A 23,732-nucleotide genomic window follows, 5' to 3' on the forward strand; every position below is an offset into this window, starting at 1 on the left:
ACAAAGATTTTACTCATTGTAAATCATCCTTCGTGTATAATCACTATTTTCTTTTAATTTTGATTTTATGTGACCAGTAGTTTCAGAGTTTATCAGTTAAATATTTTCTCACGTACATACATACATACATCTACTGTTTTTTTTTTGTTTTTTTTTCATGTAGATTATTAATTTACATATGTTTTTGTTTTTCTTTCTTTCTTCAGAAAACCAAATCAAGGAATTGTGATCCGCCCCAACGGCCCTCAAATGATTCAACTGATATGTGTCCAAACTGCTCATCAGCAGAAAGTCTGAAACGATTTGATGACAATTGTAGTAACCTGAAGTCACCAACAGAAAATACTCCACTGATGCAATCGTTCAGGAAGATCTTACCAACGCCTGGCAGATTTTTTGTAGCATCATCGCAGCCAGGGGTTAATCCCTTTTGCCTTGGCCATTTACAGGGCTGTTCACTTCTTCGCACGGATTTGAACAATTTCACAGACAATCATGCGGCTTGTTCTGCTTACTCGAATGCTTGCAGGTTGGGACGTGCCCCTACAAATCAATTGCTGCAATTGGTGCCAGTTGCCGTCCCTGTACCTGTACCTGTTCCCGTCACGTTTCCGATGAAGCCCGATGGTTCTCCCCTGAATACAAATGTGACGATTCCGATCATCTACAGCAAGAGTAGAACGAGCACTTGTAGCGTGAGCCCAGGCAGCAGCATGAGCAGCTGTCTACCGTCGCTGAAGACCGAGACAACTTGCTGTAGTCCGTGTGGATCAACCTTATCACGGAGCTGTCCCAACCAAAAGAGCACGTGCATAGCAGCAACAAACAGTATTAAGGATTGTGATATGAAATCCAGCAACACTGCACCCACAAATGGACCACCCCCACCCCCACTCTCACTGCCACAAACAGTTTCTCAACCAAATCAAAACCCGATGTTTCAAAGTCAGAACAGTCTGATGCCTGATTCGTGCAATGTGTTCATGAGAAACATTGACGGTTGCCAGGAGCATTCTACTAATAAATGTGTTTTCAGGCAAACGTCCTTATCATCGGCGTCTTCGCCAGAAAAGTGTGATGTGAACTTGAACGGATCGAACATAGTATCCAACACCAACAACGAATTAGTCAACTGCCAAGCGACACCTAAATCCGTTCGGTCGAGTGTGGCTACTGCTTCAAAAGATGGTGTACCATTTTGGCGGCAGCAGCAGCCGACTCTGCAGCAAACCAACGACTGCATCTGTGACATTGTGTCAAAGAATTCTATACAAGAAAAAGTGAAGAAATTGTGTGCCAAAAATACTCGGATGGTTCGTATAAATATTTGTAATGATTGATGGTGTGTGTATCAATATGATTCATGCAATTGACAATACCAGGTTTTATTTGGGCGATTCTTGCGTATTTACCGATTCAAATGACTTGAAACTTGTCAAAAGAAAATGGTGTCACTTAATTTACAGACCCCATTATATTATGCTCCTTTTAATTAATCTGAAAACGTCCACTGATATTACATTCCTTTATCTATTTTATTTTCAGTATAAATTATTTCTGGACTCTTGCATTTGAATCTCCTGCATCTTCAGTTCCTCGTGAATAATTGTGTGTACAGTTCCCACACTGACATCAAACTGTGCACTTGTTGTCTCCATAGACACACGACGGTCCTTACCCGTGAAATTCTTTATTTGGCCAGTCAACTCTATTGTTCTGTCTTTATCCATGAAATTCGTTAATCAACTCTGATGTTCTCACTTCCTTACTTCTCTCCCACCTCATCATCCCTCATAGACTTCCTGCCTTCCTTGTATCTCTTATGCCACTCCAAAACTGATGCTCAATTTATGCAAGATGGTCCAAAAGCAGTCTGAAACACTCCATACATTTCTGTGGCATTTTCTCTAAGTTTAAAACAGAATTTTATTGCATATCATTCTTTTAAAGTGTCATCACGTCTAGATTGCATTAATGAAATTCACCAGCTGTGACAATTAGGCTTTAGTAGGGTGTATTCCAATTCCTGCTGTAGCTGTTCATTTGAACCTGAAATCATAAAAGCTGGTCAGTTATGTCATAAGGTGTATAGCAATAACATAATAGATTTTCAAGAGTCTACGACAATTTTAAATGCCTGTTGTGGAGCCACCCTTTAATTGCCATTGTTCCCAGGTCCACTCTGATCTGGAGTGGTAGTACCTGTTAGGGTCCCAACTACAGGTTAAATAGAAACCGACTTGAAAACAACAAATATATTCTATTAAAAAAATTTTCTTCAAAATCTTTGGATTCGGCATTAAATAACCTGAAAAGGGTTGATATGCCGTACAACAAAAACAACAACATTTAAATGCCTGTACAAAAAAGTTTGGAAACTTATTGAAGATATCTCGTATGTAAATAAACATATTCGGTGCTACCAGATTAGTCTGTCTGAAGATACTAGCTTCCTGACCAAAAATGTACCAAACGTTACTGGGGACTGCCTGTGAATTTAATATTCCCTAGACACTTCCTTCTTTGGAGGAAAGTAGTTTAACCCATCTGGGATGAATCCCATACAACAACAAAAATAATATTTATTTATAAAATTCCGGTTCTTGATAGTCTTGGTCATAGTCAGCTAATGCACTGTCTAATTTCTGGTGTGGCTGCTACCGGAAGCAGTGACAAGGCAAATTAGTTCCTTCACTTTTCTTGTTCTTCAGTATTTCTGTTGTAAAGCGATTTATTAAAATTAAAAAAAAAGATTTTATTAAAAAGCAACATAATAGAAATTAACATTAATTTATACAGATAAAAATAACAGAATTAGTTTTTATTTGCACTTTAAATAACAAAAATTTTAAAAATAAGTTTCTATTTTTGAAATTTTATAAGAAATATGTTTATGAAATGATGAAAATAATTTTTTTTTTTTTTTTTTAAATTTTAAAAATAAAGTTTTTACTTGAATTTCTATAATAAATATGCTTATGAAAGTATGGAAATAAAATTGAAATCAAAATAACAAAATTTTAAACATAAAAAATGTATCCAATTTTAAACATTATAATGTATCCAATTTTAAACATTATAAAAAATGTATCCAATACATAATATTCCCAGAATAGTTTTAGAAGATTTTAAGTGTTTTCAGTAATTCTTTTTAAAATAAAAAAGAGTGCAAAATGTGTTTTCTATAATTTAAAAAAAAAAAAAATCTCTTTTCAATAATTCTTAAAATACCCCCTACCACCCCAAAAAAAACTTTTCAATCATTATTAAATATAAGAAAGATCGGAAAAACGTAATTAAAAAAAAATACATGCACAGGGGAAATATAGGCATGAGAGAAAAAAAGCGAAGAAACTGAATTGCCTTGTCACTGCTTCCAGTAGCAGCCACGCCAGAAGTTTGGAATTATGTTAGCTGACTATAACCATATTCTTATTTATTATATCTAAAAAAAAAAATTTAATCTTAATTATTTCTGTAAAAGTCAGTTTACGAATATTGTTTTGACCTATATTTTCGGTGTGATCTTTAAATTAACCAACACTGTTTACTTCCGACAGGTTTCAAAACTTGGAATTGTTTGGATCAGTAAATATGGTAAAGCGTCATTATTTGGATATTCTCACAACAATGTAAATCTCTGACCTTTTTCTAAGCGCGGCAGAGGTTTAAACAGAACTCTTTATTCATTTTACTGAGGCAGTTTGCTATTATTCAACAGATAAAATGCTAAATAATAATCAATTCTGAATGACCATCTTCTGGAGGTTGAAGGTTCAATCCTCAGTGCAGGCGAGACTAAAGAAACAATTAGTAGTTACTTGAGACTTCTACTCGGTCATGAATGAGAGAATGTGAATAATCTACACTCATGGATTAAATAGAGGGTTTTGTTTTTGAGATCAGGATTGATAATTTCAATTTTGATTATTCTAACTACTGTTCTCATGTTGAATTGTATTTTCATGAAAGGACCCATGGCGTAAAGGATATAAATGCTAAGTATAATCAACAGGGCTCTACGGACAAATTTATTTTAGTTGACCTTTGACAACTAAATATTTGTTTTAGTAAGTAAGGGAAAATAACTCCATTATAAGTTTTTTTTTTTTTTTTTTTTTTTTACACAGGCATCACCACATTATCAAGGCCAAGAGGCCACTCGAGGATAAGGGTTAAAGAGTGTACAGTAGAAATTGGACAATATAGTAATCAATTCGGTAAATTTAACTTATATGGAACGGCTCATCAAGAACTTGTTTACGTTGGACTTGAAGACAACCATATTGTAGTCAGCCTGAAAGCAGGAAAACGGAAGACAATTCCACAGGCGTGCAGTTCTAAGAAAGAAGCTTTGTTCATGGAATTTACATTTAGGTTTAGGCACATATAAAGAGTGGGGGGAATTATTAATAGTGTTTACAGCAATTCCTTTAAGCAGCTCCTGCCCAGATGTGGCAACAGTATTCCATTCTTGGACGTACCTGGCTCTTATATAGATAGAGAATTGCATCAGCAGTGAGATAGAGTGTTTTCTTATCTGAAATAGGTATTTTCAGAGAAAAAAACTGAAGCAAAATATTATATATTTGTGTTAATAACATAATAGAAGAAAAAACAGAAAAAAGGCTAGTCTGAATCAAATATCAAGGTCAGCCAGATTGATATTTGGATCTGACTTTTAATATCCAACAAGATAACTATATGATAGATAAGTTATTGGTGCTTGTAGGTAAACCTACACTGGTGAAATATGGCCGTTCAAAATAAATTAATCAGAATATTCCTCTATTAGGCAAAAGTAGGTAAATATTTTAGATTGTGTCCATGGCTGCAATATTTGTTGTCTATAGACTTTTTTTTTTTTTTTTCTTTTTTTTTTTTCTTTTCTTTTTTTTATACAAAAAACACAATAGCAATTGTTCTATTCAATGAATTTTATAATTTTTGGATATGTTACTATTTTCGGTACTTGTACAGTTTAATCAAGACATTAAAAAATGAAAATATCGAAAAAAGTTTAAATTGTACATATCTGTTATGGAATGAAGTTCTCTGAAAAAACATTTCACTTATTTTCATCGAGTAGTTTTTGTTTTACAGCGAAAAAACAATTTGTTATGATACCAAGCAAAAGGTTCGATTTTTAGGAAGAAAAGCTAGTATTAAAGATGGGGAGGGAGTTTCGGCGCTTTACATGGAGTTATCTCCCCATGGGGTTTATAAAATTCAAACAAAAATTTAAAAAAGACAACAAGATGTCTGCCTTCAACGCGCTCTCATAAAAACGTGTTTTTCCGATGTAAAAAAAAACAAAAAAAAAACTACTCGATCAAATTAAATGAAATTTTTTTTTCGGAGATACTCATTCCATAACGGATATGTACAATATAACCTTTTTTTTTCAATATTTTCATTTTTTAAGGTCTTGATTAAACTGTACAAGTACCCTATTTTCGACATGACAATTAAGTATGCAATATTGTTTTTGTTTAAAGCAGTATATTTATAGTTGATTTGTTAACTATCTTAACATGTACCAAAGGCCCTGTCGGTGGGGCATTAGAATACGCCGACTGCCCCCCTGCAGAGGGTAAAAGTCCCTCAATGGGGGTCCTAGATATGACCTTAAACTATATCCAGTGGTGAGGCCCCAGCTTGCGGGCTTTGGAGAGTGTGGAGCCACCCTTTAATTACCATTGCTCCCAGGTCCACTCTGACCCGGAGTGGTGGTACCTGTTAGGGTTCCAACTATGGGTTAAATAGAAACAGACTTGAAAACAACAAATATATGCTATTAAAAATTTTTTCTTCGAAATCTTTGGATTCGGCATTAAATAACCCAAAAAGGGTTGATATGCCGTAAAACAAAAACAACCAACCGACCAACATGTACCAAAGGTTTTTTTTTGTTTGTTTATTTTAATTTATTTTGAATTACCGTATTTCAACTGTGTATGTCTACCTACAAACACTATTGGAATATTATTTTCTTTCATCTTTAAATTCGTTTGATTTGGTTAAAAAAAAAAAATAATTGTCTTTTCAGAATGAAACTCCAGCAACAACAGACGGAGAGCCAGTAAATTGTTCTTCTTCATTTAAATCAGGATTGAACGTTGATGCTCGACCCGACACAAGTGAAGATGAATTGGAAGACGATTACAACAGAACTAACAATTCTGACCAATCAGCAGTAAGTACGCGCACACGCAGTTGATTTCAGAAGAAAAAAATGCTCACTTTATTCTTGTTAACTTTGCCTCATCTTCGGGAAAAGATGGAGAATTTTTATTGATTCCACGTTTTACAGACAGGTGATGATTTGAAGGGACAACAACATCGTTTATAAAAACTGCATGCTTATGGGACTCTCTTTCTGCTGACTGTTTTCCTCCTATTTTTAGCCTCGGTTTTTACAACACTAATGCCGAGAGGCATCTCCTGTCTTTGCAATTATCATCTTTTGTTCTTGTTAGTTCCTTACATCAAGTGGCTTCACGCCTTGTCTGGAGCGATTTCCATGAAAAGAAAAATGAAATTCTTGAATTGGAAGCCATGTTTAATTTCAGAAGGGTTTCCGATAGGTAGCTATTGTTGACAAGTCCTGGAGTTGAAGAATTTTCAGTGAGCAGTTGTTCTGTACAGGTTCTGAACTTTATCATTTTGCAGCCAAAGAGTAAAAGATCCTTCTCACATTGACATGACGAAATTATGCATATAGATTAAAAAAAATGGTCAAACAACAAATATATAACAAATAAATGTTATCAAAGGCAATATAAGTTACTCTTCTACCTATCTGGAAAAGTTTTTAATGGTTTTACTCACTTTAAAACGTGTAATCGGTTTGAAAATCATACAGTGTTTATTGGTATATTTGAAAAAGCAAAATGGCGATGTGATCAAACTAAATAATTATACAAAATACTGTTAGGAACACACCAAATATATGTCACGGTAACATATTGAATGAGTTTCTAACAGTATTCTGTATAATTCTTTAGTTTGAACTCATTTTCCCAAACTTACCATATTCAACAGCGAGTACACAATCATTTTGCTTTTTCAAATATACCAATAAACACTGTATGATTTTCAAACCGATTACACATTTTAGAGTAAAACCATTAAAAATTTTTCCAGATAGGTAGAAGAGTAACTTATCTTGCCTTTGATACCATTTATTTGTTATACATTTGTTTTTTGACCACTTTTTCGTATCTGTGTATAGTAACACAAACTCGAACTTATTTACACATAAAAATTGAGGAAGTTACCGTAGCATTCTGCTATGACATGCCTATTTCATTAGTTTTTTTTTTTTTTTTTTTTTCTTTTTTTGCTGCCTTGAAACATACGTGAGCTCCTAAGAAAAGAAAGATGAAACTGCAATGGCGGCCGATAATTAATTTAACTTCCACCAACATTTATTTGACCACAATATTACAGGGTCTTATTACGAATGTACTAGTTATTTGTTTATTTTTAAAATTTATTTTTATTTTTGTGGATTCTGAGTTGGAACATGCTACTAGATAAACAAATAGGATCTTTTGAAATGATTAAAGCGCTGCCTGCATTGAAGATTTAATGTTCGACCTCAGGTGAGGGTTTCGCTTAGGACCAAATTTACATAGTACTTTATCCGTTACGTTCTGTATGCTTGCGTGGTCTTTATTATTATTATTGTTATTATAATTATTATTACCATGATTATTCCTCATGCGTTTATAAACAAATGAAATTGCTAGAGTTTTACTTTTTTTATTTGGCTGGATTTTATTTATTTTCTTGCTTTCTTCCTCTCGCTCACTTTTTTCCTATTTTTTATGTCTTTTTCGCTCTGTCTTGTTTTGCCTTCCTTTTCCACCATATGACAGTTCTCTCTGAAAACGGTAATTTTCAATGAAGGCTAAGATTACAAATGGTCCATAAAGATGATAGGGGAGTTAGATGACTTTTGTTTTAATCAAAGAATGACTTATAATGACCCCCCACTCCTCCTTCACATATGCACTCTGTGTTTTTTTTCTTAATTTTTACTTTCTTACTTGGAATTGATTGCATCTTATAAAAAAAAATCTTTCCCCTCCACTCATGCTTATGTATATAACTGTATAACTGCTTATGGATTCACTTCTCTAATATAAAAAGGACACTTGTTTTCTTGCATTAAGCGTTTTCATGTAATTATTCCTATTTTCTCATCTTTTGCCCTATTCTGGAATCTTAGAGAGATACCAATCATACCAGTTATTATAGGCGCCACAGGACTTATGAAGAAGAACCTGAAGTCCTACCTAACTAATATTCCTGGTGAACCAAGTGCAAAAGAGATCCAGACAATTGCATTTAAGGGAACAACAAGGGTACTAAAAAGAGCTCTCGGTTTGTTTCAATAAAAAGCGGGGCAATGTTGGCAGCTTATTTGGCTGCCCCACACCCAACATTGCAATCTTCAAAGGAAGAAAATTAAAAAAAAACAAAAAAAAAAAACCACACATATTTCAACATATTCATAAAGGTGATATATTTAAAATGTACAGGATATGATTCTATTTTTATAGTATAATTAATCTGAAATATGCATCAATGTGTTTTTTAACAGGTATAAAATTACTTGGGACAGGACTGTTTACATTTTTTTCTTTATTTCTAACTAGTGCACGCCGAGAAAGCATATGAACTCGAGAAATCCAAATAATACAATATAAACTGACCATTTTTATAATTGAATGCAAAGTGAATTGTCAGCTATTTAGAAGAATTACTCGGAGTACATCACATTGCAATGCATGTTCTAATAAAGATCTCCCACAAATTTGCAAAAAATATTACCTAGAAAACAGTTTAAAAGACCTTTTCCACAAAGTAGATCCTAACAACCATCTAGAGTTTTTAAAAGCAACAAAGATATGCAATAAAATAAAATAATTTTCAAAGCAACAAAGATATGCAATAAAATAAAATAATTTTAAAAGCAACAAAGATATGCAATAAAATAAAATAATTTTCAAAACAACAAAGATATGCAATAAAATAAAATAATTTTCAAAGCAACAAAGATATGCAATAAAATAAAATAATTTTCAAAGCAACAAAGATATGCAATAAAATAAAATAATTTTCAAAACAACAAAGATATGCAATAAAATAAAATAATTTTAAAAGCAACAAAGATATGCAATAAAATAAAATAATTTTCAAAGCAACAAAGATATGCAATAAAATAAAATAATTTTCAAAGCAACAAAGATATGCAATAAAATAAAATAATTTTAAAAGCAACAAAGATATGCAATAAAATAAAATAATTTTCAAAACAACAAAGATATGCAATAAAATAAAATAATTTTCAAAGCAACAAAGATATGCAATAAAATAAAATAATTTTCAAAGCAACAAAGATATGCAATAAAATAAAATAATTTTCAAAGCAACAAAGATATGCAATAAAATAAAATAATTTTCAAAGCAACAAAGATATGCAATAAAATAAAATAATTTTCAAAGCAACAAAGATATGCAATAAAATAAAATAATTTTCAAAGCAACAAAGATATGCAATAAAATAAAATAATTTTCAAAACAACAAAGATATGCAATAAAATAAAATAATTTTCAAAGCAACAAAGATATGCAATAAAATAAAATAATTTTCAAAGCAACAAAGATATGCAATAAAATAAAATAATTTTCAAAGCAACAAAGATATGCAATAAAATAAAATAATTTTCAAAGCAACAAAGATATGCAATAAAATAAAATAATTTTCAAAGCAACAAAGATATGCAATAAAATAAAATAATTTTAAAAGCAACAAAGATATGCAATAAAATAAAATAATTTTCAAAGCAACAAAGATATGCAATAAAATAAAATAATTTTCAAAGCAACAAAGATATGCAATAAAATAAAATAATTTTCAAAACAACAAAGATATGCAATAAAATAAAATAATTTTAAAAGCAACAAAGATATGCAATAAAATAAAATAATTTTCAAAACAACAAAGATATGCAATAAAATAAAATAATTTTAAAAGCAACAAAGATATGCAATAAAATAAAATAATTTTCAAAGCAACAAAGATATGCAATAAAATAAAATAATTTTCAAAACAACAAAGATATGCAATAAAATAAAATAATTTTAAAAGCAACAAAGATATGCAATAAAATAAAATAATTTTCAAAACAACAAAGATATGCAATAAAATAAAATAATTTTCAAAGCAACAAAGATATGCAATAAAATAAAATAATTTTAAAAGCAACAAAGATATGCAATAAAATAAAATAATTTTCAAAACAACAAAGATATGCAATAAAATAAAATAATTTTAAAAGCAACAAAGATATGCAATAAAATAAAATAATTTTAAAAGCAACAAAGATATGCAATACAAATGGAAAAAGAAAACCTTATAACACAAAGCATACTACTAATACCTATTAAATTGCATTAATCACAATCTCAAAAAAAACAAAATACTAATCAATAAATTAAATAAACCTCTTCAGCATTAGATAACCCAAACACTAACCCAAAAGGGTTTATATGCTGGTGAAATAAACCGTCAAATCAATCCATCTATAACTAGCACTATCCATTGACCATAAAACGCTTTGGATAATTACTGATTCCAAGCTAGTCTTACAGAAATACTCATATTTTAAAAGCCAAAACACTTTAAGTTCCCAAAATACCGCCATTTTGTTTGGAAATAAATATCCTTGCACATACTTTAATAAATAATAATCTACATAACAAATGAAACCTTATTTCAGAAGAAACACAAATAAATGTATTTCATTTGCATTTTAAAAAATGTAGTCAGATATTTATTTATTTCCTTTTGTTTTTCTTTTGTTTCTTTACAATTAGAAACTAACGAGTCTTGCAATGTATGAAGCACTGAACGTATACTATCATTTTCGATTTGAAGTCCTAACAACATACTAGAGTGCTTAAAAACAACAAAGATATACAATAAAATACAAATACCCTTATAACACAGTCTACTCCTACAATGTCTTCAGCATTAGATAACCCAAGTTATTTTTTCATGATTATCGTAAAAACATGTTAAATGTGAATATATTTTCTCAAAACTTAAAAAAATTTTTTAAAAAACTAATGGCGGAGTTCTATAGATTTTAGTTTAAAATCAATAAATGTTTATTTTATTATTACTGCCAACAGTGAAGATTTTGTTTTAAATAAAATCAAATTAAAAAAAAAAAAAAGAATTAAAGGAATTGTTTTTGGCATTGGAAAATAGAAAACAAATTTTTCTGATTACAATTAATTGTTCCAACACTAGTAATACTGTATCATGTTAGATATATGTGCTCAAGGTGATGAACATCACTGAGATGGATGTTATAAACATTGTGGTCACTGTTGACACAAAAGTCATAATCAAAGTTCATTCCTTTGCCATTTAATAATAATTTTTTTATCAGAATAATTTTGCAAAAAGATAAACATTTATTTTGTTTATATACTAATTTTATTTACTTTTGGATTGCATGTTTTTTTTGTTTTGTTTTTTTCTCTATCATTTTTTTTTGTTTTGTGCCCTTTCATTGTTTTTTGTGTATTGCTATTTTGTGTTAATGTTATTTTGCTTTTGTTGTTGTTGCTTTTGTTGTTGTCCTGGTCACGGCACCAAATATACATATATTACATAGTGGGGCATGATATATGGAAGAAGAATTAATGCTTCATACCTTTCTCTCTGGAGGTCCTTTGTTTTCCTGTTGATGGGCATTGTGATGACTGTCCACCATACTGACACAATAAGACAATTGAGACATACCAGACTTTTCTTTGTGAAACGCAGGACAATGACTTTATATTTTATAAATATAAATTTATTTCAGTGTTTCAGGAGTCTGCTACATGTTTACATGTTGTGTTTGTCTAGCCTCGCTTCCTGTCCTTTTTGAAGCACGTCTGCACACTTTGGTGACCAAATCCACATTCTCTGCTCTAATCTTTTTTGACCTGTAAGTTTTGGTGATGTAGCCGATTAAAGGACCCGTCTCCTTAACGTGACCTCCGGTAACCTATCTAAATGTGGCGTGAACAGTGTCACTTATCAATTGCTTTTGATTTCTAAATTATAGCTAAGTACAGCAAAATATATAAACATATCACTTAACTATCTTCATAATTAACTTTCAGCTAAACTTAAGTGATCCAAACAATATTTCTATTCTTAGCTTAGCAAGGTCATTATTATTATTTTACCATTTCTCTTCTTAGCCTAGCAAGTTCGCTGGTTTGTCCACTTATTACTAGATAGATAGATAGATAATTAATACTTTTAATCCTATTATCTAAGTTTTTTTTTCTGTTTTGTTTTGTTATTTTTCTCTTTTGCTGTTTAGTTTTTGTTTCGTTACTTTTCTGTTTTTCTCCTTAATCCAAGAGTGTTCGCATATAACCCAAAACTTTTTTTTCAGACTGACTTCATGAAATTACATTAAACTAGCAGGCCACTCAGTCATAAACTACACTTAGGCCCCGTTTGCTATCTGCTGCGAGTCATCACATATCCAAAGTCAGCTTTTTAGTTCTGTGTTTTGCGTTCTCTTGGGTTCATTTTGGTTCTTATTTAGAATTCAACCTAATTAAAGAAAACAAAAATACAAAAAAATCTTTATGAAAAAACGAAAATCTCATATTCCAAAAATCACATAAATTGATCAAGTATTTTTTTTTTTTTTTAACTAAGAAAATCAAATTTTATGACGAGTGAGATGGCAGTTGCCATGTTGTTTTATAAAATTCAAGGATGACGACTCAATTTGCTTCTTATGCACTTATGTTACTGTGCTATTTTTAAAAAACTAGTATTTTCAAGTTTTACAATATCCTTTTTTTTTTTATTAAATTGTTAGGTGGAATTACAGAATAATCACGAAATACCCTTCCCTCCCCATATTAATAATGGCTTTCTAAATAACGTTATTTCAGCACAGTAACATAAATGCATAAGTATCCTGAATTCAACTACTGAGATTTTATTTGTATTCAAAATAATCCAAGCTTTTTAATCGCTAAAAATCATAAATTTTGATTGTCTTAATTAAAATGTAAAAAAAAACTGCTTGATTAAATGATTTTTGGAATATGACGTCTTCATTCTGTGACCGTTACATACATCATAAAGATTTGTCTGTATTTTCATTTTTTTTTTTTTTTTTGCAATTAAGTTGAATTCTAAATAAGTACCGTAATTTATTTTTGCATGTGCTTGATCTTTTGCATAAAATTCTTTTACGATGTTTCCATTGCACCATATTTTTCTTCTCTTAATTCATGCACCCAGCATTTTTTCTTTTTTTTCTTTTTTTTTTTTTTTTTGCCCTCCAAAAATTTTAAGAATTCTATAGATGTTATGAGAACTGTTTACGAATTTGATCAGCCGAGAAAGTTAGTAAATTCCTCACAGGGTCACTTACCTCCTTCATTAGACTCTGCATGTTTGCTTAGCAAACAAAACAACAGCCGTTTTCCATACCCTAAATATTCGCGGAAAAAGAAGGGAGTGGCCACAAAGAAAACTAAGGTAAAGTACAATAACCTTCGGCAACATTTTATTTTATTTAACAAGAAGCATTTTTTTTTTTTTTCTTTTTGATTTATCGAATGATTTATCTTTTAAGCTGAAGTTTAAAGCTATTTTATGTATTATTATTATGTTCTCATCTTGATTGTTATTATTTTCACACCGTTTCAAACTCAAGAATCTACACAGAATTCCAAATTGGAACCTTTTATTTAATTCATTCAGGTAGCATGCTTTAGTTCTGCTAGCCATGACTGGATAGAAGTTTCAAGTAATTTGCAGTTGTATTTATGAGTGTTGCCCTGCACTGAGGATCGAACCTTCAACCTCCAAAAACCTTGTGAAAATAACATTCAGGATAAGAACAGGCGTTTGAATAATCCTCATCTCAAAAATTCAAAATCATTCTATTTTAAAGTTCTGGATTTTTTAGATGAGGGCTGATTGTTTATATTGTATTGATCGAACTATTGTTCTCAGGAAGTATTTTTTTTTTTTTTTGTAATATTACAGGGAAGGAGTTTTTTTGTCTTTATATATATCTATCTCTCTCTCTCTCTCATATATATATATATATATATATATATGATGATAAAGTCAGCAGACCTTTTTTCTGTTTCTTGGTCTTCTCTGATGGATTCTTGTCATTGGTCGATGCTGCTTCGCCCTGAATCCGAAGCCAGACCGGACGCGTCTGCTTCGCCCTGAAATCCGAAGCCAGACCAGACGCGTTTGCTTCGCCCTGAAATCCGAAGCCAGACCAGACGCGTTTGCTTCGCCCTGAAATCCGAAGCCAGACCAGACGAGTCTGCTTCGCCCTGAAATCCGAAGCCAGACCCGACGCATCTGCTTCGCCCTGAAATCCGAAGCCAGTCCCGACGCATCCGCTTCACCCTGAATCCGAAGTCAGACTCGACAGTGTAAATTGAGTTCTCAAAATCTTTTTTAAAAAAGAAAAAATGGTCTCGATACGAATTTAAACTTGTAATGCTCTGTAACTGTAACTAATTATTAGTCGTTGCAAATATATTGGTGTATAAATGTCTATAATGACAGGAGCATGTTTGTTATGTGTTTCTTTGCCTCCCTGCAGAATTTTTTATACTCCATGTTGTATCTTCTTTCTGCCTGCATGTCTTGTACTCTCTACTGCTACTCCCTTGATATGCTTGCTCATAATACTCTCTACCTCTCATACCTGCATACTGGTTTGTCCTCTTGCAATCTATTTGCGGCCCCTCCTTGCATTGCACCTTCACACTTTTATACTTGAACTCTTCCATTTGCGATCAAGTTGTTTTTTGTTTTTTATTTACAGAAATTTTTTTTTTTTTTTTCTGTAAATGTTTTTATTTTAAATAAATTTTCTTGATTTAATTTCTTGTAGAGAGATCGTCGAAATCAACTGCAATTAACTGCTCATAAAACAAGGTTAGTATTTTTTTTTTTTAATAATAATATCTAGCAATCTCAGGTTGGATGACAATTTGTCTTATATATCCAACTAGCTGGACTCCTGGCATTGCCCAGTCATACTATATACTTAAATATGATATTTTAATTTATGCAGATTGTATATATATTATTATAGAATCTTCTATTGAATATTATATATTATAAGGAATAATTTGCCCGATGAACTAATTCGCAAAAAAAAAAAAAAAAAAAAAAAATCAAATTCCGTCTGTGTTTGTTTACAATATCATGTCAGCTGATATTTGGTCTTGACAACGAATGCCCTGGAGAAGTCACTTCTAATTAATGTTTAGTTTTAAAATATGCAAAGAAATGATTTGCGGCGATTTTAAATGGTACTTTTACTTTTCTCGTAAACTGAACTCATTAATAAGAAAAAAAAACTAAGTAAAAGGGGTGAGGTACACCCAGACTTGAACAGGGGAACCATTCGATCTGTAGTCGAATACTCTACCACTGAGCTATATCTCCAGATAACAATAACAAATCATTTGCTGAGAATTGAATCTCCCTTGATTTGCTGAGAATTATCTCCCTTGGCCAGTGTAACGTAAAATATTCCCCTATAAAAGCTTTTTATCTATTTTTGATACTTATCGGATGGATTTCTAAGAACACTGCCAGACATATAAATTACCTTTGTGCGAAATTTGCAGAAGATAGGCTCAGCCGTTTCGGAACCTATAAGGAAGGAACTCGCATACAAAGTGATTTTTATATCATAGTAAGGTTGATAAGGAGCTTTATATGTTGTGTATCCTGAGCTACCAAATTCCTTATGATGGCATTTTGCTTATTAGGCTTTACAAGGCGGTGATTCGTCCCTACTTGGAATATGGGTGCCTAGTGTTGGCAAAGTGTTCTCTTGAGTGTCTACAGCGTTGTGCCATCAGACATATACTACATATTTCCTGCTGCAATCCTATGCCCTTTGTAGTATATGATCTGCTTGGATTAGAACTGCTGTCTACTTGCCAGAATGTAACAGATTATTTCGTGCTTCTTGCCCCACTGCGATGCTTACATACTACCTGTGCTGCAGCTGAACAGACCAAACGTGCAACGATATACATTCACATTAGATTCACTGCATAATCACACCGTTGTTTGCGCGGAACATGTACCGATGATTTTCTTTTTACGTTGTGTTCTGTATTCCTGAACGTGCTACCTCAGAATTGTGTGAATGAACATGTAATATTGTCCCATTTTCGGAGTTCTGTATTTAATACATTCCCTAATTAGCTTAGTAGCATCTGTCTATTGCTAGCACTTTTATGGCCATCTATTATATAAAAGCGAAAATGTTGTGTGTGTGTTTGTATATCTGCCAAAAAATTTCGACATGTGGGACAAACACTGACAAAATTGATATCGTTAGAAAGATTGTCCCTCGGATGACAAATATGTAAAAATTGGCTAAAAAGATTAATTCTTTGATCGTCAACTGAGCCGTTTTTTACAAGGAAGTGTCAGTTTTTGTGTCAACATTTTTGCAAAGTATTTCACGTCTTGCAATCTCAGCGTACGTTTAAAACACGTTATTTTGAAGGCCCGTGACATCACAAGTGCAATGTGGTTTTTTCACCTCGTTTTCCTCTTTTGTGGTACAGGTTCAAGCCTGGTTACTGCGGCTAACTTTTTTTTTTTTTTCTTTTTTTTTTTGTGCTTGCATGGGCACTCACTATTATTTTAGTTTTTTTTAGGAGGTTGGTTTCTCAATAGCCTTAATATAACACTTCTCCACATTCAGGCAATGCTGGGTACCCATGCTAGTGGCTTAATAAAAGGGGAAAAACATGACCATTAAATACATGGCTAAATAGATTTAATTCAACCATGTATTTTATTAATCTTTGTATTTTTTTATACCTTTTTTTTTTTTTCTACTTTGTTATTAGTTCTATTTCCTACCTTCCGGTGTGGCTGCTACCGGAAGCGATGACAAGACAAGTCAGTTCCTTCACTTTTTTTTTTTGTTCGACAGTATTTCTATTGTGAAGCAATTTATTGAAATAAAATAGATGAAAAGGACATTATTAGAAAGTATACAATAAAAATTAACAAAATTGTAAAAAGATAAAAAATAAAACATTTAGTCGTTTTTTATAGTCATGGCAGCAGAGAATCAAAGCCAACTATTTTGAGAATATTATGTATTGGATATTTTTTTTTTATGATTGAAATTTTGTTATTTTGATTTTCAATAATTTTATTTTTATACTTTCATAAATATATTTAATGTATAAATTCAAATAAAAAACTTATATTTGTAAAATAAAAAAAAAAGACTTATTTTTTTGTAATTAAAGAAAAAAAAACACTTAAAAATTTTTTACAAAAAAAATTATACTTTTTTTTTATTTTATTAAATTTAATTTTATTTAAAGACTAATTCTGTTTTTGACAGAAAAATATTGAATTTCAAGTAAAACAAATGGTACCTACGTAATTGTCATGTCGCAAATAGTAACATATCCAAAAATTACAGGAAACAGTAAGGTAGAAGAAAAATTATTAATGAAAAGTTTTCAATAAAGTTTAGATGAGGAATAAAATTTGTCCAGCATTTTTAATTACGTTCATTAGAGGACGTAAACAACAGAACTTATCTCCCCTGTCAGCTTATCTCTTTTTTAGTGAGTGAGTGGTTTCGCTACACTTCGCAAATTTCTTCTCTTCATTAATAATTATTTTTCTACCTTATTGCTTTTTGTAATTTTTGGATATGTTACTATTTCAGACCTGATAATTACATAGATACCAGTTGTTTCACTTTAAATTCAATATTTTTTCATTATTATAATATGCAAACGTCAAATTTTCTTAATTTTTGTTTCTTAATGAGATTTTTATATATGCAAACAAATGAAATCAATTAAGAAGTGAAATATTCCTGTCATTTTTTTTTATTGTGCACTTTTATTAGGAATATTTCATGAAGGTTTTTTTTTTTTTTTTTTTTTTAAAAAACAAACTTGTTTTTTTTTTTTTTAATTTCCCAGATAAGCATTTTATTGTTGATTATCCACTTTGTAAGTAGGATTTGTTTGTTTTGTTGTTTTTGTTTTGTTTTTTCATCTTAACATCTACAAGGCCACCATTCGCCCATGCATGGAGTATTGTTGGCACATCTGGGCATCTCTGTGCCTGTTTTACAAATATTTTAATAAAATTGTGCCCCCTCGACGTACATATCCCCGATGAACCTGCTTAGCAACAAAATCACACCCCTTCACTGTTGAGTTCCCAAATTCCAGAAAGTTTTCTATTCTAATAGTTTCTTCCCTCGAACAGACTTTGAGATTCCCTTCCTGCTTCCCTGACTGTACTGATATGCAGAAGTTTAAATGTAATGTAAACTAACATCTTGTTAATCTTTCCTGGGCATGATCCCAAATAGTATCCCTTCACGTCCAAGTGGCGATATGCCTTGTTAGGGGTGAACGTGAGTAAAAAAAAAAAATGTCTCTCTCCTCACAAATTTTGCTCATTTAAAGACATTATTATACAAAAAAAAAAAAAAATCAAAGAAAAAATATAATTAAAGGAATCATTTTTGGCATTGGAAAATAGGTATAAATTTTTCTGACTCCAATATCCCCAAGGTCCTGGATATGACCTTAAACTATATCAAGTGGTGAGGCCCCAGCTTGCGGACTTTTGAGAGTGTTGAGCCACCCTTTAATTGCCATTGCTCCCGGGTTCACTCTGACCTGGAGTGGTAGTACCTGGTAGGGTCACAACTATGGGATAAATAGAAACAGACTTGAAAACAACAAATATATTATATTAAAATATTTTTCTTCAAAATCTTTGAATTCTGCATTAAATAACCTGAAAAGGGTTGATATGCCGTAAAACAAAACCAACCAACCAATATCCCCAAAGTTCCGATTTTTCCAATACCCCTAACAGTTCTGATTTTTCCAATTCTAGTTAATTGTCCCAACACTAATATCTTCATTACTGCGACATGACAATTAAAAAGATACCATTGGTTTTGCTTGAAGTTCAGTATTTTGATCTTCGCTCTAATAATGGAGAAGCACCCAATCCTTATGCAAAATATGTCTGCTTATTCACGTTTAAAAATGAATATTTCTCTATAGATTTTAATGCCAGTATCTGATGATTTTCATGGCTTAATCGGATACATTTAAACATTTGTGGAAAGAAAGAAAAAATATCCCTTATCTTGTGCCTCTGTTTACTTGCCTCCCCATGAGGGCAGTTATAAACACAAGGTTGTTTTTAATGTGAGGAAAATTCAGCTCCACAAAAGAGGTACTCTGAATTGGTATAAAGAAAAAAATAAATAACTAAATCTAGAAAGAATTCTTCTTGATTGACCAAACACAGAAAAGATAAAGTGTAGTATCAAAACAGATACTACACTTTGCTTGTAACCAAAAGGCTAAGAAAGTCTTATACTACAGGGCTTTACATTGCGAGTGAAACAGTCGCATTTGCAAGTGATTTTTTTCCAAGTGGTGACTAGAAATAATAAAATTTATCTTTTAGCAATTTTTTTTATTTTTCGACTGACAATCTTCCTAAACTCATTACTGAGTGGAAAATACCTTTTCACCCTTCATTTTTTTTTTTTTTTTTTTTTTTTTAATAAAACGAGCATTTTAAACAATAAAAACTTAATAGAACAATATACTCTTAAAAAAAAAAGATCCGCAGAAATTCAAATGTTTATACCTTCAAGTCTCAACATAAAATTTGGTGCATATTTAAAATTACACTTAAGAAAAATACAGAAAAATCTTTCGTCACAATACGAAAATGGCATATTCCAATAATCCTGTCACTTTTCTATTTTGCTTGTAAATGAGTTGTCAAAAGTCAACTAAAGGGAAATTTTTCTGTAAAGCCCTGTACTATATATCTTTCATTTTAATCTTTTTTTCTTGACTAACAATTTAAAAAAATGAAAACTTTAAAATCTTCAAGTCGTAATAAAAAAAAAAAACCAACAGTTGAAATGAGTAAATAAATTTTTTTTTTTTTTTTAAATTAATTTGATTGTTTTTGCTTGTTTGATTTTTAATTTATTTTCTAATTTTTAAAATTATTTTGTATTTAAAAAATTTTTTTTTTAAACCCTAACCCTAACTGGAACAATATTTGTCCCGTGGTGAATAAAATAAGTTCTTCTTCCTTCACATAAAATGAAATTAAACTAAATATACCTCACACTATGCACCCATATACCTGTGTTTCAAAATTTCGGCCAATTAGTTTATACGTGAATCCTGTACATATGAGTATATAAACATATAATTATCTAACTTATATAGAAATTTTTTTTTTTTTTTTTTTTTTTACATGGGAGTCACCACTTATCAAGGCCCGGAGGCCACTCGGGGATAAGGGTTATTGCGTTTACAGTAATCAATGGGATAATATCGTAGTAATCGTTAGTAATGGAGATCTGATAAATTGGATTACTTAAGGAGGCGGTTTATGAGGAATTTGTTTATGTTGGACTTGAAGACGTCCAAGTTGTAGTCAGATGGGAAACAGGCAAATGGAAGAGAGTTTCACAGGCGTGCAGTTCTAAGAAAGAAACTTTGTTCATGGAATCTACGTTTTGATTTAGGCACTGATAAAGAGTGGGGAAAATTACACAAAATAACCTGTACCAACTCTTAAAACAAATAAAACTTGTCGCCCTAAAGAAAACAACACTTCAGCTTTATTTTAAAACTTTTATTGAAAAAATCAGTTCTGTAGTAGAGCTGACATCAGCCTCGATCATCGCTTCGATACTGCATACTTTTTCCACAAGTGCCAACGGGAGTTCAGTAGATGTCAGTGATCAGGCTGGCTTTGGTCTTGTGAGAGGTCATGTTGGTGATGTTCTCGATGTATGACCAAATGCATTCTAACAGACAATCTTTAATTTACTACTTCAGTCCAGCACCTCTTGGAAGATCATATTCTTTTTTTTGCCCTTATTCTTTCGAATGTTTTTTTTTTTTCTTTTTTTTTGTAATGTTCTGCTGACTTCTTTCTTCAGTCAAGATTTTCTGCATGTTGAAATTTGAGTCACTATCTCACACTTACAACCATGATTACATTTGATATTTGAAAACAAGACTATTTCAAAGGGGGGGGGGCAGTTTTATATTCTTGTCTGCTAGATAGGCATTTTTAAAGCCAAATTTCATGAATTTGGCCTTTTTTTTTTTTTTTTTTTTTTTAAACTGTTTGGCCTTCAAAAAATTGTATTTTAGCCTTTTTGAAAGCATAATGTACAGAATAACTAAGAAAGGAACAAGTAGAACAATATATAGATACTTATTATTTTTATTAGTTTTTGTCGGGTTTTTTTATTGGTTTTTGTCGTTTTTTTTTATTACTTTTTGTCATTTTTATTGCTTTTTGTCATTTAATAATTTCTGCCATTTTTTTTTAATTGATTTTTATCTTTTTTTTACTGAGTTTTGGTTTTTTTATTGATTTTAAAAAAATCTTTTGATTGTTTTTTTTTGTTTTTTTGATTTTTACTAATGACTTAAAAAAACATTTTCTTAATGATTAATAGAATTTTTTGTTTTGAAAATTGACATACAGCATTCTGGAGTTAGGCCCTGCCATATGGCGATTTCCTAAGCAAAATTTTATACAGTACATATTAAAAATTAGTGACAAAATACAGGATATAATACACATGTATATAATCAAATAACATAAAAACACTAAGGTGAGGCAAATTCTGTAACCATGGGTAGGAAAAACATTGTATTCCACATCATAACCTGAAAAAAAAAACATATCCCGTATACTGTATTTCTTTTATTTTGAAATTCAATTTTTTTTAGATATACAGCATATCGAGGGTAACATAGAGATGCGGACCCATTTCCATTGTCTTCCACAGAAAATTTTATACAGGGTGTCTAAAAAGTCACTGAAGGGTTTTGAACTTAAATAGATTCTTTATTTTTGATGGTATCTTTCTGTAATTTTAACACAATCTAAGACAATTAAGAAAACAATAAAAATGCAAAATTCAAACAATATTTATGAAAAAAAATGTCTTTTAAATATTGCCCATTTTCATCTTTGCAAATTTGTGCTCTTTCCAAAACATTATTCATGGCAGATTGCAGAATCTCTGGATTGCGATTTAATTCCCTTATTTCGTTCCTGATGTTTTCTTTCAATTCTTGCAGGGTTTGGGGTTTGTTAACATAGACTCTTTCTTTAAGAAGTCCTCACAAGCAAAAGTCGGGGCTAGTCAAGTCTGGGGAACGTGGTGGGCATTTGACATTGCCATGGCAAGAGATAATGTTGTCGCCAAAACGTTTCTTGAGAAACTTCATGGTGTCTCTCGCTGTATGTGCCGGCGATCCATCTTGTTGGAAACATAATCCGGGCTTGTTTTGAATTTGTGTGCACAAGAAGTCTGTAATCATATTCTGTAATCTTCAAAAAAAAAATATGGTCTAATAATCTTCCGCACAATACACACTTTATAGGATGCAACTGCTTTTGATGAATTACCCTTGGATTTTCAGAATCCCAAGATCTGTAATTTCGTTTAACGAATCCATTAAAATGAAAATGGGTTTTATCTGACATAGTTAACTTTTGCAGAAAATTGAGGTAATTTCGGACAAGTTCTTGCATTTGAACTGCATATTGAACTCGTGTTTGAAAATCTTCAGGCTTCAAGTGTTGAACAAGCTGCACTGCATGAGGAAAGAGTTTTAAACTGTGCAGAATATTGTGTCGTGAAGTTTGACATATCCCAAGTTGTGTGGAACGTCGTCGAATCGATGTTTCAGGATGCTGCTCTACGCTCTCTCGCACTCTTTCCCTATTTTCATTTGTGATAACGTTTCGAGGTCTGCCAGTTCACGGAAGATCAAGTACAGCTCCTTGGTTTTCAAATTGGCAAACAATGTTTTGAATTGTGTTGTGACTTGGGCTTTCTCTTACATGAAAATGCCATCGATAAGCTCTTTGAGTCAAAAATAATTGACCCCTGATTTCACAATTTGCATACGTATTAATTATCCATGATTAATTTCTAAATATTCTCTGTAAAACACATGAAATTGAGAAGAAAAATTAATCACTAATGGTAAAATGACAAAGATTTTCAATCCTTCAGTAACGTTTTGGTCACCCTGTACATATGATATAAATTTCATGAAACGTAGGATATATTTGTAGTTTTAAAAGGGTTATGTTCTTGTACTGTAGCCCCATTTGGGTAGGAGCTGATTTAAGTACCCTATCCTGCCTTGACCAAGTTCAAAAACTGGCTTGAAAACCTAGTAGGGGATACCCTTTTCTCCTCCCTCCAACCTCTTTCCCATACAAGAGACGTTTTGAGCCTGTCTTTACTCTATCATTATTTTCATGGCAAGTGCTCGTCTGAGCTTCAATCTATGGTTCCATCTTGCCAAACTTTCACTAAAAGCACTCATCTAGCTACAACCACTACTAACTATTGTTTCTAGTCAATCAATGCCTAAATCTAAGCACAAATTCTATGAACAATGCTTCTTTCCTAGAACTGCTCGCCTGTTGAACTTTATTCCACTGGCCTGCTTCCCAGTTGACTACAACAGGCATGTTCAAGCCAAATGTAAACAAGTTCTTGATGTCACACACCCTAAAATAATCAAATTCTATCTAATTTCCG

At 31.5% G+C, this 23,732-nt stretch overlaps 1 protein-coding gene across 7 annotated transcripts in view; it reads left to right on the top strand.

Annotated features, from left to right (window-relative positions):
* Positions 1-23,732, top strand: part of LOC145287771 (uncharacterized) — a 291,321-nt gene that overhangs the window by 248,298 nt on the left and 19,291 nt on the right. For 4 of the 7 annotated variants that reach the window (XM_080135593.1, XM_080135597.1, XM_080135595.1 and 1 more), the window contains 4 exons: positions 207-1,313; positions 6,050-6,196; positions 13,400-13,585; positions 14,973-15,016. In XM_080135593.1, the coding sequence (XP_079991719.1) occupies positions 207-1,313; positions 6,050-6,196; positions 13,400-13,585; positions 14,973-15,016 (1,484 nt within the window). Of the gene's footprint in view, positions 1-206; positions 1,314-6,049; positions 6,197-13,399; positions 13,586-14,972; positions 15,017-18,066; positions 18,097-23,732 lie in introns of all 7 variants that reach the window. The other 3 variants (XR_013869191.1, XR_013869192.1, XM_080135596.1) reach the window with 3 other exon arrangements.

Source organism: Euprymna scolopes, chromosome 11 (genome assembly GCF_053919585.1).
Source record: "Euprymna scolopes isolate OS-2025 chromosome 11, ASM5391958v1, whole genome shotgun sequence".
Classification (NCBI taxonomy): Eukaryota; Metazoa; Mollusca; class Cephalopoda; order Sepiida; family Sepiolidae; genus Euprymna; species Euprymna scolopes.